Source organism: Corvus moneduloides, chromosome 22 (genome assembly GCF_009650955.1).
Source record: "Corvus moneduloides isolate bCorMon1 chromosome 22, bCorMon1.pri, whole genome shotgun sequence".
NCBI classification, from domain to species: domain Eukaryota; kingdom Metazoa; phylum Chordata; class Aves; order Passeriformes; family Corvidae; genus Corvus; species Corvus moneduloides.
In genome coordinates, this window is record NC_045497.1 from 4,288,683 (window position 1) to 4,309,211 (window position 20,529).

The following is a 20,529-nucleotide window of genomic DNA, read 5'->3' on the forward strand; positions in this document are numbered from 1 at the left end:
ATTCTTCGTTGTTAATGCTGAAAGGGAGATTTTCCCGAGGCGCTCTGGGCAGGAGATTTGCTTTGAAAGCAAAGAGAGGGCTGTGGAGCAGCACGTCCCAGGGCTCGGGGGGATGGCCCGGGGTGCCCACCGGGAGCGGGGAGTGCGAGCCTGAGTCACAAAGCTGCAGAACCGGGAGGGCCGGGCTGGCAGTGCTGCTCCTGCCTGAGTCACCCTGAGCCGGCAGCAGGGCAGCGGTGGCCGCTGCAGTCTGGAGTGAAAGCTCACAGGCAGCACACGGCTCCAAAAGCGGCTGTCTGCCTTTCGCCGGCCTCTGGTGACAGGAACAGTGCGGCCAGCAGCACCAGGCCAGTCCCCTGCACTCGGCACTGCTGAGGCCGCACCTCGAGTGCTGTGTCCAGTTCTGCACCCCCAGTTCATGGCAGATGTTGAGGGGCTGGAGTGTGTCCAGAGAAGGGCAACAAGGCTGGTGAGGGGTCTGGAACACAAGTGCTGTGAGGAGCCAGCTGAAGGAGCTGGGGCTGTTGAGCCTGGAAGAAGGGAGGCTCAGGGGAGCCCTCATCCCTCTGTACAACTCCCTGACAGGGGGGGACAGCCAGCTGGGGGTCGGGCTCTGCTCCCAGGACACAGCGACAGGACAAGACACAGCCTTAAGCTGTACCAGGGGAAGTTTAGGTTGGACATTAGGAAGAAATTCTTCACAAAGGGTGACTGGGCATTGGAATGGGCTGCCCAGGGAGGTGGTGGAGTCCCTGTCCCTGGAGGTGTTTGATGAGAGCCTGGATGTGACTCTCAGTGCCATGGTCCAGTTGACAAGGTGGTATTGGGTCACAGGCTGGCTCGATGACCATCAAAGGTCTTTTCCAACCTAATGGATTCTGTGATTGTCTCTCTGAGAACATTATTCATGTTGCAGGTAATTGGTAGTGCTCTGGTTTCCTGTGCCTTCCTGCCTATTCATTTGTGTTGGGTCTGCACAACTGCATTATAAATGTGGAAATGTGCTTGAAACCTGATGAGCTTCCAACACAAAGTAAAACCTAGAGTGCTTTTAGATCTCAAACACCAGAACGGTAGGGCTTTCTGTGAAGCTCTGGTTCAGGTTTGCATGTAATAGTGAAATTAAAACTTGGCACTTCTTTCAGGCTCATTTAGAAAAATTGTCCCTAGGTAATGTAACAATTAAAGGACCAAATTATCCTTCAGTTCTTGCATTCTTCAAAAAAAGGCAAATATTTTAGAATCCTGTAGCAGTCAAGAGGTACCAGTGAAGTCAGCTGGCCTAGAAGTTATTTCATGTGTCCTTGGTATGAAAATGCATTGAAGTTTCACAACAAAAAGGGCAAACATAACTTACTGTGACCTGTTTTCTAGCCTTGGGACAAGATTAAATTTGAACTGGTGACAGGTATCAGAGTATTTGCTTAAGCAAACAGAGTAAAAGTTACCTTAAGTCTTTTGGAATGTTCAGTCACCCATTTCTGCATGATTTGCATGATAAAATCTCAAAGAATGGAATAGAAACACTTTTCATATGTAAAGTAACAATCATCAAGTTCTTTCCAGATGTTCTATCTTCATACTGAAATGTTCTTTTCCGTAAGTTAGGTGGAGTAAAAAGGCAAATTTATAATCTTAAAGGCAGTTTTCTGATGGTATCCCAAACAGATTAAGCTACAATTGCATTTCCTTAATCCAAACATTTTGAAAGTAAAATTCCTTTTACTTGGAGTTCTGTCACTATTGATGTCCCAAGATTTTGTTTACTAGCAGAGAAGTTCTAGTCAGAAGCCATAAGTAACTTTTTTTTTTTGGTCTCTTGTCTCTCCTTGCAAAGCCTCTCAATTTCTTAATGACACTTAAACTTATTCCTGTTTTTTAATATAGTTTTCCAAGATGCAGATTTAGAGTTATTTTAGTTATTTCTTGGCTATTGTCTCCAAATACTTGAGAGAGGTCTTAGTCCTGGATTGTCCTGTTTGTACTTCTAAAGATTAGTTTTTCTCTCTGACCTATGAAACTTCCTTATTTTTCAATGACTTGCAGAAAATAAGCATTGGCAATGAGATCTTCAGACATCTCGTAGGGCTCCAGGATGCTGATTCAATAATACCTCACTTTCAGTATTATTTAAATATCACTGACTTTGTTTTAAGCTATGATACATGATATGATATATGATACGACATGCACCATCTTGCATTCCAGAAAAGAAATAATTATGAGAGATACCTACCTTTTCTGTATTACTGTTGACAGATTTTACCCTGTGAATGTCATAATGGACAATCTGATTATTACAGGTGTTTTCATAGATTGATGCATTTGTTTTTATACTAATGTACACTTCTGATTGTCTGCTGAAAGGTAGAGGGTTGTTTTGGTTTGAGTTTCTTTTCCAGTTCCTCATTGCCTCTTACTTCTGTTATCTGTTTCCCAAGCTGCTTACGCATAGTTGCTGCTATTTTTAGCTTCTTTCTCGCTTTCATTAATCTTGAATTTCCAAGATTGTCATTATGACATTTGGGACAAATGTTTTCTAATTAAATTCTTTTGAACTGCCCTGATTTATGGGATCTGTCTAAGAAAAGACATATTCTAGATATAATTTGTCATTGCTAGAGATGCACCTTTTCCTGACATAGATATAGTCAGCAGCTCAAGGTTTGGCTACAAACCTACCTAGTTTCTTGTTTTTCAGGTCAAAGTAACATCCAGTCAGGCTTTGCATGGCATGAGGCAGAAACAGGATTTTCTAGCATGGTGAGTACTTGTAGAATCAACAGGCTGATGATTTCTAATGACCAAGAATTCAGGAGACTCTGCATCCTAAATACAAGCAAAAGGGGGTCAGTAATCTGCCAAGTAAATTCTGTTTCACCCCTACATGTTTTAGAGGTGGCTTCAGGGAGGAATTTAGGAAAGGCTCATTGTGGAATGACTTAATGTGAGCTCTCATGAGGATGTAAAGGAGCACTACCAGGGGGAAGTTCACAAATGGAGGTTGAAGGAGCTGTTTAAAATTATAATATGGGTAGGGATTTAATGATGGTGTTCATGAGAAGACCTTAAGTAGGAATCATGTAGCAGAGGATGTTTTTCCCTTTAGTACTCACTGATTTCAATTGTAAACTCTTTTCTCTTTCATTACTTTGTTAGATGTAGACTTTTCCAGCCTCTTTTGCCTTTTTTTTTCTTCCAGAGAACCTAGAGCAGAAGTGTCTCTTTTACCAGATTTTAGTTTGCTGCTTTTCCAGGCCATTTGCATTGAATGGTTCCAGGAATAGCTAGAAAAGATCTTGCAAGGTCACAGAGTTCCTCTGTGTTATCTCCTTGGCCCAAGGCAGGATCTAATAACATTAACATGCTCTCAAGCATCCTGGCAGACTATCTTAAAAGTCTCAGGTGATACAGACTCTCCTATATCCCTAAGCAATTTGAAATTATTTTTAATACAAATTTTTGCCCACTAATTTATAAATGAGAAATAATATAAATAAATAATCTAACATGATTTAATAAATTGTACAGGAGCACTCAGGTTTTGACATGAGCAGCAGAGACACAGGTTTATGAACTTAACTGCTGTATTTATGAAAGAAGGCACAATTAAGTTATGTGTAGGCTGCTGCAATAATGGCTATGGGCCATTCATTCATGTTCATCAGAACACGAAGTCCCTCTGAGGTGTGGTCTGCTGATGCACAAGGATTACATCCACAGGCCTTCAGTCAGTCCTGGTCTGCCCCAGGATGGTCAAGAAGTGCCACTTCAGTGGTATCCTTTCCACTTGCTTCTTGGGTAAAGAAAAACAAGAATATCATTTTCAGTGATGCAGCAGATGTTTCAAAATCCTCCTCAAGGAGGAGATTACCCTGCTACCTGAATTAGGCTTATTATGGAATTTCAGAAATGCAAAAAGAAGTGTCCAAGCTAGGTTTGGGTTGGCTAAGAAAGTTTTGGATTTTAAAACATGTTGGCGAGGCCTGTGATACTGGCTTTTGACCAGAGTTTTATGGTCTTTTATTTGTCTGGTGCCTGTTCTGTCTCTAAAACACGAGGAGCAAGGAGCAGAGCAGGAGAGAAAACACAATTGGATGATGCACTTGGTTTGCTGTAGAGGAATCATTTACGTTTGCATTGCTTACTTGCCTCCTGTCTGGTTTACCATGACCTGCAAGGGAACATTCCTCTTCCACAGCCAAGGCATTCAGGCAGAGTTAATTGAGCAATTAAATTATCAGGTGATGGAAATAAAAAATCTCATCCGCATAGAAGGGTTTAGCAATCTGGCTCCTTTCAGTTTCTGACTTACTATTATGTAATGTGTGTGTTGCTACTCAGGTGCACTCTGTGCAAAACAAAGAGGAAAGCAGCTGTTCTGACTTAGGCTTTAGAGGGACATGACATCCGTGACTTTTGTCAACTGACCACAGAAGAAGGTGACAGTTGGGGTTTCTGAGGAGACTCTGGGATTGTGGGACAGTCCATTTAATAGAACCTCCCTTCCCAACTCCTGCTTTCTATGGAGTCTCCTATCAGGAGTTTTGTAGCAGTGGCTGAGATAAACAACATGTAATAAACCCTTTCTTTCCAGTTGGTGTGTGTTCCACATGTAAGTATCCATGAAGGGGTGAGCAAAGTTAGACAGTGTCCAAGTGCTGATGAGTTTATAGAGAGTTGCAAAGGGAAGAAAATTCCATTTTGGAGAAGAGTAACAAAGACAATGATTGTCTTGGTGAAGATCCAGTTGGTGTGACAAGTAGAGGCAATCTAAGGTGCATCAGTTTTCTGAGAATACTGATGTGATGTTTGGCTATGCCAGCTGTCCAGCTTGGCAATTCTGGGAGTGATACATGTAATAAAAGCACATCAGAATTCTAGATCCCCCTTCCTGCACAGAGCTACCAGTACACAGATTGTTGTTTAGCTAACAAAATTGACAATGGTAAAAACTGCAGCTGTCCACAAGCATCTTCATGCTTCTGCCCTCTTGAAATTCTCAAGAGAAATTAATTCTGGGAGAGATCCAGGCTCAGGTGTTGTCCAGTATGCTTTAAAGCTGAGGGAGAGACTAGCCCTGGTCATCTCTTCTGTTGAGGAAAATGTATGCACAAGGTTCCAGGACAAATATGAGTTTTTTCAGAGCTAGAAAAGATCAATTGATGCAATAGCTACGGAGGGAAGCAGTAGACATGCAGGGTCTGTGGAATCATGTGTTAGTCAAACAGGAAAAGAGAACACATATGGAAGATGACTGTGCTGTCTGAGAGTTCAGCAAGCTCTGCTAGTCCTACACCCAAAGAGATGATAATTTTACTGATGGACTGAGTTACTGTGTACCTGCAAAAAATCACTTATTCCTCATGGGAGAGGGGAAGAAAAAGGTAAGGAAGTCAAACTAACCAGCAAGCCTTTTTTTTATTATACCAGGCAGGAGATTAATTATATTACTTTGAGGTTGGACCTCTAATTTTGTAATAAGGTCATGACTCTTGTTGGAGAGATCAATTAATTATATTAGAGTATCAGACTCAATGCAGAAAATACCATACAACAAAGTGTCCAGGGCACCTTTGCTGCTGTTTATTTGCTGTAGCAGATAGTTACATCTGTTTGCTACCTTTTCTATTTCTCTTGCTCAAGAGCATTAGCAATGTTTATCTGACGGAATGTTCTGTTCTCCTCTCTTATTTTTTTTTTAACCTCCTCTGTCCTAAGAGAATGAAGTAAATCCAGAGCAACTCCAGGTGGAAACATCATGTTGCAAGTTTGGACTCTAGTCAGAGTTAATTTGTTACTGCTGATGGGGAAAGAAGAGAAAACAATGGGCTGCCGAACAGGAAATGGCCTTTAACTAAAAAAGGTGAGAAATCAGAAGAGAGGAGATGATTACAGCACTTTGACTCAGCTGAAAACGCTCAACAAAATTGCATGGCAACGTGAATAGGTTTATTTTACACCAGTAGAAGTAAAGGCAGGACTTGTTGAGCAGCAGCAACCACTGTCCACTGTTGGAAACAGCACTGCTACCTGATCTACTGTGGCTGCCCTCCTGCTGTTTTAGTGGGAGGCTGGGCTTGAAGGATTCTCACTCAAAAATATCCAAAGCCCCCAGTGCTAGTCCCAGAGGCATTGCTTTCCAGTAGACCAATTAATTAATTAATTTTCTTTCTAATGCTGTTCATTCAATGTGCACCGAAAGTGTGCACATGATACAAATCCCTATCATTTCTTCTGTTGTACGTATGATGCCAAGGAAGTGTGGCTACCAGTGCTGGGTTAACACTTGAAAAATGACAGAAAATCCTGGTTGCTACTGGCAGAAGGGGAGTGGGAAATGATAGGCTGGCAAATGACAGGCTAGCAAATGACTTGTCAGAAACCAAGCATCATATGATACATGGTGAGTACTGGAATGCCACTGTTCAGAGGTGGACATTTAGGAGGGAAAACAAAAAAATGATAAGATGTTAAACCCCCTCATCCCTTTTACTATGGTCCAGGAAAAGGTAAATTTTACTCATGACCCAGCAAATGTTCTCAAATTTAGTTCCCACAGGACAATTTGCTGAGGCCATATGCACTTGTCCAGTCAGGATGCCCCTCTTGTTTTCTGTGGTTTGTATTCTGGTGCGTTTGAGGGCTGCTTTGGTGTTTTAGGCAGGCATAGGCCCTGAAAGAGACTGACAAGCTTTGAGACCAGCGTGGGGATGTCCTTTTTCTGTTACTTCATCTCTGTCTTTTCTCTGCTTTCAGTGGATGCAAGAGGCAAGGAAGGATGTCTGGCTTTGGAGCAATCCAGGAATATTATGGTACCTGTCTGTATCTGTTCACACTGAGTGGCTGTCATGCATCCCAACATCTCTGCCTCCCTAAGGTATCTGATTGTTTGGGATGGAATGTAGATATCTATATGTAGACATCCAGCTAGTCTCTACCTTGTTATTAGGTATTTTCAGGCAGAAAGAGGATGACAGCCCCTGCCTCTCCTGTCTGACGGGCACTCTGTATGGATGGAAGAGGCTAAATTAAAACCAGCAGAAGTGGACTTTCTGGTTTTTCTTGATAACTGGTGTAAAGGAGAGAAGGGAGCAGTCTGTGCACTGCAATTAACATCAGGTGCTATTGCAACTCATCCTGTAATGCGATATAGATACAATCTCAGCAGAAAATTGAACGCTGCGCTGAGTCAGAAACAGAGCAGTGCTGGGTTTTGAAGAAAGTAATTAGCCCCAGGGACCCAGTGGTTTCTCATTTCCCCTGTGGCAAACACAGGGAAGTGGGGCAGTATTTCCCGTAGGCTTCCAAAGTCAATTTAGACAAGGTACAGAGCCAATTTATAAATCAAAGTTTTAATGAATACTTAGCAAGAGGCAGGCACACCTTCAGTCTTCCTGCAGTGTCCACCAAGTACCACTCTGTGCCATTCTGCTTTATTTTGTGAGCTCTGGGTGCCCCATCTTTGTCTGGGCACTGAGCCAGCCCAAGCGCCTGCTAGAGAACACAGCCCAGTGTAGCAGTGCTTTGACAGTGTGTGACAGACCTGCCAGGGTCACCATTCACCACCCTTGCCCACGGCCAGGTGCTGTGACCTGTGCTCATCTCACCACCTCTTCCTGTCAGCCCTTGGCACAGAAGTGGCCCAACCCTTCCTTGTGCTGCCCTGCACTTGGCCTTCACAAAAGCAATGATCTGAGGTTTTGCAGAGCTCACTGATCATGAATTCTGCTTTCTTTCTCCAGCAGAAGATCAGAAGTATACAGAAATAAGATTCTTGGTAGCCAAGAAAATTTTAATTTTACTAAAGACAGGATGTACTGGCTGAAAGCTGCAGCTTACAATTAATACAAGAAGCAAAGAATTGAGCTGTTCAGGTAACACAGCAGGGATGAGAGCAGTCTTAATTTATGCTCTGTCTTTAAATGAGAATTAAGTTTAGAGCCCAAATATAAACAGCCTGTGCCTGCTCGAGGTGACTGCAAGTTCCACCATCCAGGATTCTTGCTTCTGCTTTCCTGACACAGCACTTGTCACCTTTCAGCAGTTTGTCACATCCAGAATAAAATCTGCAAGGCCTCTGGGGCATAATCACATCCTTGTCTCTTGTGAAATGCATAGTCAGTTTGAGACACTGCAGTGAAATGAAATGCTGTATTTCAGTGAGTTTGCCACACTGGTTTGTGTGTTCCTGCACCTCTTTCCCCGAAGCTGTACCCAGCAGCAACAGCCAATACCTTACGTGATTCCTATCTTACATGCCAGCAATTAACACTTTTGTTCAACATCTGTCCAGAAGTGCATGGCCAACGTAGCCTACTCTATGTGTTGCCTCAGAGGAGAGTTTTTACCCAGCCTGCTTTCATTCAGTTGATGGAAAACCAAAATATGATAAAGATCATAATCTGCAATATAATTATTTCCCTAGTTTTGTATCTTAAAATATTGGTTGCAGGAGTTTTCTTAGGAAGTAAATGCAAATCTCGTCATTTGTATTCTTAAAACTGTCGTGGCCTTCTGATCCCAAGCACATTCTCAATCTTCTGGATTCTCTAAGTGCCCTCTAGTGACTAATTCTCTGAACTGTGTTGGGTTTTCCTTGCCGGTGGGAGACCAGCCATTGAAGGGGTGGTTGGTGAGGGCAGGAGCTGGATAAACGTCCTGCTATTATTCTGAGGGCAGCACTAGGTTGTTCTGCAGAAGCAAACAGAAGTGTTTGTTGAGCAGTCTGCAGAGAGCTCCGGGCAGCAAAGGAGTGAATGTGTATGTACTGCTGTTGTGGAAATGTCTGAGCTGAAACGTGAGTCAAATCAAGTACAAACCACTGGAAGAAAGACTATTTGGCTGTCCCTGTGCAACACTTGAATGGTTTAGGTGAAGTGTGGCATTAATGAAATTTTCCTGAATATTAAAGACTCATGTTCATATCTTCTGTAGTAATTCACTATGCTGAATTTATTTTCTCAATGAATTGAGAACTCAATTTTAATGAAAATAGGTCAGTGCTGTTAGCATTGCTTTTCATTCTGCAGCAAAATGCTGGTTCTTATTTCTGGTGGTGCTTTAGGTATGGGGTTTTGGTTGTGTTTTTCCTTTTCCTAAGTAAAAATTCAAGTGCCTTTTTAAATGCTTAATTGAATCCATTAATATAGCCAGTGTAGGAGTTCGGTTCAGGAACTGATTTATCTGGGCTATTGAACTCATATGACAATGTGCTGAGGGCCAGATATGGAGGTGGTGTTCGGACTGGCACATACAAGATTTCTTTATGTTCTTACAGTGTATATTAACTGCCCACCAACTTCTTTACGCCTACTCAGTTGGCAGGTAAGGGATGCTGGGGCGGTGTAATTTACGTGGTAAGCTCATCTTACCATAGAAGCATTAAGAACATATAATTGAAATGCACCTCACCTTGTTTGAACTTGCTTCTTTTTTTCTGTCCTACTCTGTATTTACATTGTGTTCAATACTATAGGCCATAGACCTTATTGGCATGACTGGGCATTTACAGAAATATAAATTTTCTTCTTTAACTGGTAGTGTAAGTGTTGTGGAAAGCAGAGTTTCATTTGGATTTAACAATGGAGCAAAAGCTCTCATATGCCTGGAACAGATGTACAGGGAGAGTTCAAGGGAAGAAAGCAAGCTGGGATTGGCTCTAGAAATGATCTGGAAAAGTGGACTGCAAAAGGAGCAGTTGGGATTTAGAGGATGTGTCAGCCTGTATGGTGAACACCTGTATTCATCTGTGTAACTCCAGTGGTAACCAGCAACAGGACACGAGGTCATGAAATGAAGCTGAGCCAGGGGAAGTTCAGGTTGCACATTAGGAGAAGGTTCTTCACTGAGAGGATGATCGGTCACCAGAACAGGCTCCCCAGGAAAGTCAGCATGGCACCAAGCCTGTCAGAGTTCAAGGAATGTCTTGTGATATGGTTTAGTTTTAGGAGGACCTGTGATGAGCAGGGAGCTGGACTTGATCATCATTATAGGTCAGTTCCAGCTTGAGATATTCCATGATTCTAACTCTAGCAATTTTTGTCATTAGCTGAACTAATTTTAAGTAATTGTAAGACTGTTATGAACTTGCCATTGAAGAAATGTCTTGGTCCCCAATTTGCAAACTTACAGGTGGTCTAGGGTTGATCTGTTTTAAATTATTATAGTGCAAAAGAAGGAAGTTGATCAATAATGTGACTTTTTGTTAACTGCACTGGACAGAATGAGGAATTTACTGCATAAAAGAAAGAGTTGCATCAAGCTTTCTGAGGGATTATAGGAAAATTTGGAGTAATTCCAACCTTGCTTGGAAAAAAGACTGTTTAAAAAAGGTGGGCCTGATGCTTGCTAGCAAGTGCACAGGGCTTTACTCCTAGATTCTTAAGTAATCATGCTGCTGTCTAGTTCTCAAGAAAAATATTGGGGAACAAAATAAAATAGTTCAGTATGAAGGGACCTCCAACTATCATCTAGTTCAACTGTCTGACTGATTCAAGGCTGACCTTCCTTCCCTCTCCCCTTGCCAAAGTACTGTGAAAAATCAGTGGGCTGGTTTTGTGTGCATGGAAATATCTGGAGTCATGTCTGTGTACAAGTGGAGAAAATGCAGGTGCTGACACCTTGTTCTCTAGACATGAGCTGAGATGTTTGGATCTCCACTGTAAGAGTTCCTGACTGTAGCTTACTCAAAGTATGATTTTGCTAAAATACAGTGACTGCCTAAGTGGAATAGGAAGATGCTACAGACCAGGACACTCTGGTCTCAGATACAGTAACAAAGAAGCTGTTTTAAAAAGTCATGTAAGATGAGTGATTGTTTTTCCCCTAAACCCTTCTGAAAACTCACCCAAAATTTCATGGGCAATTTATTTTATGTCAGACAGAAGTCTTGAATCCATGGCACTAAATCCTACACAGCTTGAAGAACTTAAGATAGTCACTGTGTTTGTGTACACATAAATATATATTTATCTAAAACACTTTGAAAGCACAAGGTGGTGAAAAAGCAAATGTGCTGTTTAATATCACTGGCAATGGGTTTGCCAAATCAGCTGTGGTGCTAAGGCTTAGTACAGCATACATGACTCAGTCAAATACTCTTTCAGTGAGGCTAACCACTGGAAACAAATGGGTAAGAGATCTCAACTTTTTCATGAATTCTGAGTGCTTTCTTGTTGTGGCTCAGGAATGCTATTCTCCAATTTAGTAGTCCTGCTAAAACCATGCTGACGCTTGTTCCTCCTCCAATGGAAAGCATAAAAGGCAAAGATCACAGGCTGAGATAAGAACAATTTAGTGGAAACAGCAATGAGATAAAAGGAACAGTAACAGCAACAATATTAATAACAAAAGGTATAAGACAAAGGCTTTTCCCCATCCCTGGCAATGGCGTGAGGGGGTATTGAATAACATTAAGGCCCTGGCCAAAACTAGGACATTTCTTTAATCAAACCTTTCTGCTTAATAATTAGCTAATAAGGAGTGGCCTTCCAACCCCACCACCACCCCCTGCCCTCGACCCTGCAAACTTGAACCTTATTCTCCCAAACCAGGCAAAGGCTGCTTTGTTTTTCCTTTTGAAAGACTTTAGTGCATGGGCAATAATTAACTTGTCATTTCAATGCACAGTAGGAAAAGAAGGGTATTTAGTGTTTTCTGTGTTATTGCCAGGTTGGGGTGGGCAGAAAGGACAGATTAAGCTGGATCACGTATTCCTCCCAAGGAGCAAGAAATACTCAGTGTTTCATTTTGAGCACAGGGAAGCTTAAGTCTTTTCTGTGCTATGGAAATGAAAGCTGTCCGGTATATGACAGCATCACTAACCTGGAAATTGTGCAATTTGACTGGAGCTAGGCTTGGCAATTATTCTTCTGTTACCTATGCTGCTCTGGATTTTCCTCACTTACTGCTCTGCCTGTCACCCCACCTCCTTTCCCATGGAGCTCAAGAGGGGAAAAATGGAAGTCCTCCACACTAAGTAGCTCCCCCCCCCCACTTTAAATGAAGTGAATTCTGATAAATTAGAAAAAAAAAAGTTACTTAATTTGAGAGCCTTTTCCACTTCTCCTTGTGTCTTCAGAAGGGAATACAGTTTCTGATGTTTCCTTACAATATTAGCAAGGCAGCCCTTTTGTGTCAAGGTGTCTGAGCTGTACTGCTATGACAAGCCTGCGTGGTTTGCTCTGAGGAGCTCTCTGCAGCTGTGCCCACGGTCTCCCACAGAAACACAGCAGTGCAGAATGTACACATTCCTGGTCCTCCTGAAGGAAGAGGGGTTGGTGTGATCTCTTCCAGCGTAGCCTTTCCCTCATGACTCTGCTTGTACAGGAGCAGGCTGCCTGCTGTTCTGTAGGAAGTGGGGGAGAGCTTGCAGAGTATGTGCACAGGTCCATCTGCAGACACAAGAACTTGGTAACTCATCAGGCCTCTCTTTGCTTGGGTCACTGAGCGTCGATTAATCTTTGCTCCAGCATCCAAGTGGCCTTTAGGTGTTCTGAAGCAGCAGCCCCCAAGCACCAAACAACGTCCATGGCGAGTCTGTTTGCTATAGACTTTGTATCTCTCTCCCTCAAAACATCAAGTCATGTTTGGAAAAGAAGCTGCCAGTTCCAGATGGATCATGGAATGACACTGTGGATCCACTGAACTGAACTGGAAAATGTTTCAAATTAATTTTAAGTTAAAAGGAGAAAAAGGAACACCCAGCATCACAGAACAGAAACCCCGCTCTTCAAGAGGGATAACAACATACTCTCTGTTGGTGTCTTGCACAGAATTTCACTCAACTGGAGCTAATGTCTGCTTCGGAGGAAAGGATTATGGGGATAGTAAGAGAGGTTTCCAAGAAACAGAGGAATGGTCTGATCTGAGCAAAGCAAATAATGAGGCCTGCTGGCAAATGAAACAGTGAGCCTAACATCAAGCTGTAAATGAGCAAAGATGAATATGCTGTCAGAAGCTGCTTTGTGGAAAGACTTAACAAAAGTGTTCAGTGAATGCAAACCATCTTGCACCCAGAGAAATTAGGAGGGAACAGCACAGATTCATAGCAATAGGTATTCACCACCAAAACCTGCTCTTTTGAACATTGTTGGGTTAAACTAGTACGAAGTAAATGAGTAACTTTACATTTCAACAGCAATTTATGTGCAAGCTCACAGAGAAGAGGAGATTTGTGGTTTCTGTTTTGTCTAAAGCCCAAAGGATGCTAATAAATGAATGCACAGCAGGAATTGCTTTTGTTCTCTCCTTTGTTGTTACCCTGGGAAGGACTAGAGTCACTTGTCCCACTGTCCCCAAGTGGGCAAAGTGTGCTAAATGGTGTAAGAGGCAATCCGTGTAAGTTTTGAGCAGACAATTTTATTTAATTGACTGTGGAATAAACATGAGCTTAATGTCTCAAATATGTTTATGAGGAAAAATCATTGTATAAAATGGCCATGACTGCCTGCCAGCATTAATGATATAACCCACTCTCCATGCCCAGGTGGAACAAAAAGTCATCCTTGATGACAAGGAATGGGACTTGTAAGTATTGTTTTCATCTTCCCAGTGTTTGCAGAGCTCTCTAGCGCATGGGTAGTGGTTGGACTGAGGCTGGTGGGAGCAGGGGTTGTTGTGCTGTGTTCTCAGTTGTGGTAACTGCAGGAGTGGCTGAGCCTGGGTCTTTATCAAAGCAGGCAGTTAACAATTGTGGGTGTGTGACAGGCTTAGTCCCAGCCCACGTAGCTGTCCCTGAGCACCAGAAGCTGGGTGAGAAGTAGCTGGTGTTCCTACAACTACTTCTGATGGCAATGGCTCCTCCCAGCACTGCTGTCTCTTGCTCCACCTGTCTGTTCTGGCAGCAGACCTGCCTGCTGATGTTCTCTTACCAGCTGTGCCACCTGACTGGACCTGCTTCTGTTCCTGTCCTTCATCCTTAGGGTTTCAAATCTCCTTCTTCTTCTTTTTTTTTTGCCTTTGCTGCTCAGAGCATGAAGGATCTTTCCAGTGGCTGTGACACTGGAGGCACGTAAATGAAAGGGATGCTTTCAACCTGTGGTTTTGAATGAGAATGTGATTGTTTTCTTCCAGAGCAACAGCAATGATTTTAATCGGTTCATTGTGAATGTGGCTTCTAAAACCAGTTTGTTCTCTCAATAGGCAGCAAGTGGAGAAGTGACTGTTGTGGATATTATGCATGAGACCCAGGTGCAGACACACAGCATCCCGCTGTGGCCACAGCCATATGGATCAGCACTGAGAAATGGCATGTGGCAATGCTGAGTTGATGGAGACCCAGGAGCTCCATATCCGGGCAGGTAAAAGGAAAAGCTGAGCACAGACAGGTGAGGGATATCCCAGTACCAAAATAGCTTCAAATCTGCCAGGAGGACTGAGGATAGAATATAGGTCAAAATGGGGACCCTGCAGTAGCCTCAACAGAAGCCTGCAATGATGTCTGGCATGGAACATGTGTTGTTTGGGGCAAATAGGTGTATTTTTGAGATTATTCCATTACTCAAATATGACTTCTATGACATTGGATTGACTCTCATCTCTGTTCAGTTTATCTTGCATGAGCATTTTCACATGGGAGAAGGAGATGAAAAGGTATCAAATTGCTGAAAACAGCAGTGCAAAAATGCCAGTGCATGCCAAGTTTCTTGCTCAGTTTTACCTAATCTGGCAGAATCAGGCATATACCTTAGGGTCAGCCTGGGAACAAGGTGCTTACAGAGAGCCCTGTCTTACAAAACAGCAAAGGGAAGAGTTTTGCTGGGACTGCCGACATGCTTTTTGGGAGGTGGTTTTTGAAGAACAACATTTGAGGACAGGTGAGGAACCCAGTCCCGCTTTTCATTTAGAGAAGTACAAACCCCCTTCTACCCTGCGAATGTTGTGCTGTGGGTGAATAACTGTTAGTGTTGTAAACAGGTAATTAAACTGCTGTTTAATTACATAAACACTGATGAAGAATACTTGACCAATATAATGGCCAAACTGATGTCAAAAAATTGAACAATACAGATCAGGTGGCAGGAAATCTGTGGTGATAAGAGTGCGCAGTGATCTCTCATGCCTGTCCTTGTGTGCTGCAAGATTTTCCCAGTTTGTCACAATTTCTTGTCGGGCTTTATGTGAGCTTGTCCCCTAGCTGAACCCTACTTGCCTCAGACAGTGCTCTTCGGCGTCTTTTCCAAATGTGATTGCACCCTCTACCACATGAATTACAGCTGGTTTTCTACAGACAAATGACACAATTCCTTTTATTCCTACTGTGGCTGGTGAGTTATGTGCCATCTTCCTGCTACAATAAATTCTACGAGACCTAAATACTAATATATACTAGGGATTCTTGCAGTGTTATGGTAACCTCTGAAGATAAAATTAAGAATGTTTAATGATTAAGGCTCTGAATTTGAAGTTTAAAAAAAATAGAGCAGACTCTACTACATAATTGTAGTAGTACATCTTTGTTTGCAAACCATGAGGAAATTTGAAACACAAGTCCAAAATATGGCGCTATAAAATAAAATTGCCTAATTTCTTTAGCCTAGGAAGGGGAAGACTGTTAAATAGAAAAGTGCAGCATGTTCTGTGGCATCTGCTCTACAGGCCTATCAAAAAATATCTCTGCACCCGCTAAAAATCTTAATATCACGATCCGCCTCACCAGTGCCAATTTGGGAATGAGGGCCCGGAAGCTGCATCTGTCCGGGGCGGGAGTCGCTGCAGCGAGCGCTGCTGCGCCGAGGCCGTGGGGCGGTGGGTACTGACGTGAAGAGGGGGCGACTTCTCCGACCCGGCTCCTGCCGACCCCCGCCGCAGCCTCGGGACTCTCGGCGGGAGGCGGAGCAGGTGCGCGGGCAGCGGCGGCCGGGACCCTCCCGCGGCCCGGGCGGGGGCGGCCGCTGCCTCTGCCGGCGGCGAATGGCGGGGCGGGGGCGGGGCGCGCCAGCGGGGCCGGGCTGGCGTCACGGCCGGCGCAGTGCGGGCCGGGCCGGGCCGGGGCAGGTGAGGCGGCGGGGCGGGGGCGGGAGCGGCGGCCGGGAGTGCGGGGGTCTCTGCGCGCTGGCGGCGCGGGGCGGACGCGAGGCCGACGCGAGGCCCGGGGCCGTGAGGGGCCGGCGGCCCCGCCCCGGGGCGGTGGCGCGGCGCTCCCGGCGCGGCTCCTGCCCGGCCGGCACAAAGGATGGGCAGGCGGCGGCCGGTTCAGCACCGGGGTCAGGGCCGGCCTTCCCCCGCGGCGCCGATGACTGTGGGGTTTTTGGAGCCCTCGGTACCCGACGCAGAAAAAATTGGAACCAGATTCTGCCAGAAAAGTAAAGACTTATTTTTGGCGTAGCGGTGCCCAGGAGGAGCGGTGAGGGCAGGCGACCCTGCGTGCCAAGCACATTGCCTGTGCACACACGTTAGTGCGGATAGCAGCCAGCAGAACCAGCATCGCCTTCAGACTGTGATGTGCAGTTGTTGGTATAATAAACGTCACGTGCCAAAAATTCAAAATAACTGTTGACACCGAGGGCTAACAGCCCCACTAAAGGAGAGGTTTCGTGCCTTGCCGCTGTTGTGATCACCAGGTAGATTTACCCGAGGGTAGATTTGAGATGTCTTCCCGTGAACATCCAGTAAGTTGAGAAAAATGGGGGATGAAGAATATAGGCTTAGTTCATAGTTCTACACTGATTTTCTGCTGGAGCAGTGACATGCTGTCAATAATAGCCTTTCATTCCAAGTAATTGCAGATCACCACGTGTATTTTTGAGCTATGCATAGGGTTTCTTTGCTTCTGTCACCAAAACGTTGCGACTTATGACTTGGAATGCAATCTCTTTGCAATACACAGTAAAGAGCAGGAAGATAAAGGAGGATCTAGTATAATAGGTGAATATAAGGAGATAACACCCTGTGTACAAATGGCAAAGTGCAATAGTAGTGAAGGGGGCTGCTAGCTCCTCTTCATTGTCATGGTTCTGTGAAAGGGTTGTTAGAGCAACTGTCGTGAATCTGATTTGGTTTTCTTTATGTCTTCTTTCAGGTATCTCCTCATTTTTAACAAATTCTCATTGTGAGGAAATTACTTTGTCCTGGAGGCTAATAAAGGTGCTCTGCAAAGTAAGTACTCTGCTTGTGAGAGACATGGGTCTGAAGTTATTTTCAGTAATTTGCAGAAACAGTGTCAAGGGGAACTCTGGTGCAGACATCTTCATGAAGTCTCCATATGCTTCTCTTTCTGCTGGTCCCTGCATGGGACTTTGTGGCTAATGAGCTGTCCCAGCAAGATGCAGCTTGCTGTTGGTGCTGTGTGAGGTGAGGGTTGTCAAGATGTGCAGCTGGGGTTATGAATTGCCTGTTCTTCTCTCTTGCATTATATACATCTCGGTCTGAGGAGCAGCAGTCTCGAGGAAACCCTTGATACAATGTTAGCAATATTTCAATAGATGTCTTATCACTCTCATCCTTCCTTATCCTCCTCAGGCCCCAAATGCACTCAAGTTACTCCAGCTGCAGTCTTCTGTGAGGTGCTTGGCAGACAGTTTTGTATTGTGCAGTGTCTCTGGATCCTTCCATGGAGCTGGGGATTGGTCTGTGTAGGCATCATCCACCATGCTTAACAGTGCTTGAGTCACCGTGATGGTAAACATGGGCTTATGGAGTTCTACTTTTGGTAATAGTTGGAGATGCACAATAAATTGTGGCTTTGTGTAGACTAAGGGCTGCGAGAAGAAAGACCAGTGTGTGAAATGTGCCGGAGAAAGCAGCAGAAAACATGAGATTTAGGGGAGTTCTGTACAGCCAAAGAATAGAAGAGCTGGGAGTTTTTTTCCCAGGGGAACTGTAACCAAAAAAAGTAAGAAACTTACTTTACTCACTAGTGTGCAGTTGTGAGGGTTTTCTGAAGAGGGGTGGGGTGATGCGGAGCCATTCTAGTGCAGCAGCAGCTTTGGTCTGTGGGCAAGGAGGCATAAAGAAAAGGTCAGACTTCACTCATGAGCTGTTTCCATTTCTGGCATAAAGAGTCAAGAAATCACATGTGGTTCGTTTATGCAGCAGATCTGTTGGCATCTATCTGATGTGCTATTTTGGAAACCATTTGGCTGTTTTACCCACCACACTGTGTATGCTTTGGCTACAGAAGTGATCCTGATGAGATCCAAGGAGCCTATTCAGCACTTGAGTACCATTTAGCAATGAAAGAGGAGTAGCAGTTCTGAGGGTGGCTTGTGGGGTATGTATCATCTTCTCATGATTCAGTTCCTAAGGATCAGACCCTGTCCTTGCAGTGGAGATATCTCTGCTGAATTCAGGAATGGAAATAGGAATAAAACTGAACTCGGTCATTGAGAAAAAGGTTTTGCCTTAAGCCTTGGCCTCAGCACAGGCGGCAGGAGTGATAGGATCAGTAGCAAAAGGATTTTTTACCAAAGTGATTCCATGTTGCAGCAGGGGTCTGGAATCTGCTGCCAAGCCATGGCTTTGCATCACTGTAAACGCAGACTGAGATTGGGATTTATTTTTTCAGCTTGAGTGAGTTTAACTTAAGTGAATTCTACATAAATGTAAACCCTTTGCTGACCCATTGTGAACTTCTGGGAAGCGTGACATATGACTGTTAATTGCTTTAAGTATTTCAGTCTTCATCCCATGTGGTGGTAGGCAATACCTCAGTAACCTAGACAGTATCTCTGGTGTCTCATTTGTGCAAAGATGCAGAGATGTGCCCATGAAACACAAATGCCTTCCATCGAGAGATGGAAAGAAGAAGTTGTAATTAACACAAAGGCCACACTTCATATGTGAAATGTTGAGAAATGACTTGAACTTAGGTAAAAGAAATAAAGCAAAGTTTTTCTTAATCGACCGTTTTGTTCTGAGCTATTTGTCTTCCAGACCCCTACCCATGATGATTCCACCATCTGCACCAAGCCCTGTCAGTGATGCTGCACTCTTGTCAGGTGTGGCTTCTCAGGAAGTCTGGAGATCACCAGTTCCAGGCTATTCTGGACTGGCCACACGGCACATAAGTCACCGGGCCAACAACTTCAAGAGACACCCAAAAAGGAGGAAACACATCCGCCCTTCACCACCACCACCACCGAATACTCCATGTCCTATTGACCTGGTTGACTTTGGGGATCTCCAGCCTCAGAGGTCTTTCTTGGAACTCCTGTTCAATGGGTGCATTCTCTTTGGGCTTGAATTCAGCTATGCCATGGAAACAGCCTATGTTACCCCTGTGCTGCTCCAGATGGGGCTTCCAGACCAACTGTATGGAATGGTGTGGTTCATCAGCCCTATATTAGGTAACTTTTCTTCCCTCTTATTTTTCCCACTACAAAAGGTGGTTTTTTTATTTTTTGTTAGCAGTACCTTAGCTGTTGTTGAGTATATTCTCACGAGGTTAAGAAATACTAACCATAATTTTAGACAAACAAATAGGAGGATAATTCTTGCTGTGCCCCACCTGAAATAAGACCAATGTGCTCCAGAGATCTGTTTTTTTAACAGCTTCTCAACCTCTTAAAACTTGTGTGAGGGTAAGCTTTGGTTTCTCTATTCCTGTATTTAAAAACAAGCATAAGAGGATTGGTATATCCATTTATGTCCCTATTTAAAAAAGCATACAGAGACAGTTTTCAAGGTGTGTGAAAAAAAACCAGAGTGGGATTGCTTTCTCCTGTTTAACTTTCTGAAACAAATGAGGTGTTCCAATGATGAAAGACCATTGACCACTGGTGATATGGGCATTGGATTACTTTCCTTAGCACAGAGGCAGGGCTGGGAGTGTATCCATCACTATGGATACCACTTGGAAAATTTTGTTCTGCCTGTTCTTGCACTCACAACATGTGCTTCAGAAGAAGAGATGGGCCCCTCCTAGCAGGCTGGCACAGATTAATACAGGCACTTTCCTACTTGTATATTTGCTTCCTGCTGTTTTCCAAGCTAATCCTGCAGGGGATCTCACATCTAATATGGGATAAATGAAGTAGCTTTTGAGGAGCAGAGTGCTTAAGAACGTGTAACTTGTACTCTGACTCTTCACCTGGTGTCAAACTCTCTGTTACTGATGCAGAGTGAAGTGCCCTGCAGTGAGCAGCAGCACATTATGTTATTCAGTCCTTGTGCTGTGTGTGCCCCTGGGTGACCAGTCCTGTCCTGCATTTAATTGCCTTTTAAGGCATGCCTGTTTTAACTCCTCTGTGAGACAGGCTTGTTCATTGGTGATTCCTTTTTTCTAGGGTTTTTGCTACAGCCTTTGCTGGGAGCCTGGAGTGACAGGTGCACATCAAGATTTGGGAGGAGAAGACCTTTCATTCTGGTCTTAGCAGTAGGTGTGTCTTTTAGAAACGATGCGCATAACACTTCAAAACGTTGTGCATCTCTCTTCTGTGACATCCCTTGTGGCACTAAGCTGAACAAAATGCTCCTGAGGTGTTGGGTATTGTGGGTCTGAAGAAGGTGGTGAGTGACATTGAGCTGATGCTTTGGCAGCTGGAGATCCACATATAAAAGCCTCTCAGAGAATGAAAGCATGATGTT

At 44.0% G+C, this 20,529-nt stretch overlaps 1 protein-coding gene across 2 annotated transcripts in view; it reads left to right on the forward strand.

The window, feature by feature from the left end:
* The first annotated feature begins 601 nt into the window (after positions 1-601).
* SLC45A1 (solute carrier family 45 member 1) overlaps positions 602-20,529 on the forward strand; it is a 28,860-nt gene continuing 8,932 nt past the window's right edge. For both annotated transcript variants that reach the window (XR_004244221.1, XM_032131901.1), the window contains exons 1-5: positions 602-2,763; positions 6,760-6,880; positions 14,146-14,330; positions 17,024-19,289; positions 20,229-20,321. Coding sequence is in view for 1 of the 2 variants with exons in the window: in XM_032131901.1 (XP_031987792.1) it covers positions 18,788-19,289; positions 20,229-20,321 (595 nt within the window). In the remaining variant the exon portion in view is untranslated. The remainder of the gene's footprint in view (positions 2,764-6,759; positions 6,881-14,145; positions 14,331-17,023; positions 19,290-20,228; positions 20,322-20,529) is intronic.